Source organism: Sinocyclocheilus grahami, unplaced genomic scaffold (assembly GCF_001515645.1).
Source record: "Sinocyclocheilus grahami isolate Dianchi unplaced genomic scaffold, SAMN03320097.WGS_v1.1 scaffold12413.1, whole genome shotgun sequence".
Lineage (NCBI taxonomy): Eukaryota > Metazoa > Chordata > Actinopteri > Cypriniformes > Cyprinidae > Sinocyclocheilus > Sinocyclocheilus grahami.
In genome coordinates this window covers 1-825 of record NW_015514403.1, presented here as the reverse complement: position 1 = coordinate 825, position 825 = coordinate 1, and the positions used below count along the sequence as shown (strand labels likewise).

General features: G+C 39.0%; 1 protein-coding gene across 1 annotated transcript in view; it reads left to right on the top strand.

The window, feature by feature from the left end:
* Positions 1-798, top strand: part of LOC107578867 (stAR-related lipid transfer protein 9-like) — a gene marked incomplete at both ends in the record, with an annotated part of 5255 nt that extends 4457 nt beyond the window's left edge. Inside the window, 3 exons of the mRNA XM_016264772.1 lie at positions 257-436; positions 578-654; positions 746-798. Coding sequence (XP_016120258.1) covers positions 257-436; positions 578-654; positions 746-798 — 310 coding nt within the window. The remainder of the gene's footprint in view (positions 1-256; positions 437-577; positions 655-745) is intronic.
* Positions 799-825: the final 27 nt, after the last annotated feature.

Here is an 825-nt window from a genome sequence, read left to right as displayed (position 1 = left end):
CAGCATTTATTTGAAATAGAAATCTTTTGTGACATTATAAATGTATTTACTGTCACTTTTGATCAATTTCCAGACTTTTGAACAGTTGTATAAATTGTATTGTGTGTCTCATTAGGATGATTTTACTTTTGTTTTCTATAGAATTCTGTTTTTTTATGTTTTTTTTTATTTCTTTATCATTATCATTCTTGTTTTTTTTTTATTCACAGTTAACTTTTCACCTGCTAATTTTCAGTCGCTTATGTTTCCTCTGCAGGTGGAGCAGCTGACTAAGGACTGGTCTGACAGTTGGCGTGATAAGCGAGCCCTGTTGGAGCGCTACAGTGTGGACATTAACCAGGACAGAGCAGGAGTTCTCATTCACTCGCTCTTGCCACACCTCATCGCTCTAGAGCCAGACGTCCTCAGCACAGGGGTCACCATCTATCACCTTCGGGTAGAATTATTCAGCTAGTTACACGCAATACATTGCTTTTTCCTGTCACATCCTTGTAACCTTTATCTAGCCTTCTCTCTACAAAATCCTTTGTCCTTTCGGGTCATTAACCTATGATTCTTTCTCTTTTCCCTCCAATAGATTCTCCCTTCACTTCTCTTCTATCTTTTCTACTCTTGTTCTGTGTGCAAAACTCTTGAGATACTTCTCACAGGAAGGTAAAACAGCCCAGAGCTTTGGTCATGTGGTCCAGACATTCCCTCCTCTTCTTTTCACTTTCCTCTTTCGTACTTTTGTGTGATTGTGCAGGAACATTTTAGTGAGAGTTACTCAGTGGTGTTTACGTAAATCTGTGCTAAGAGGTTGGTCCTGATTGCCCATAAAAGGTT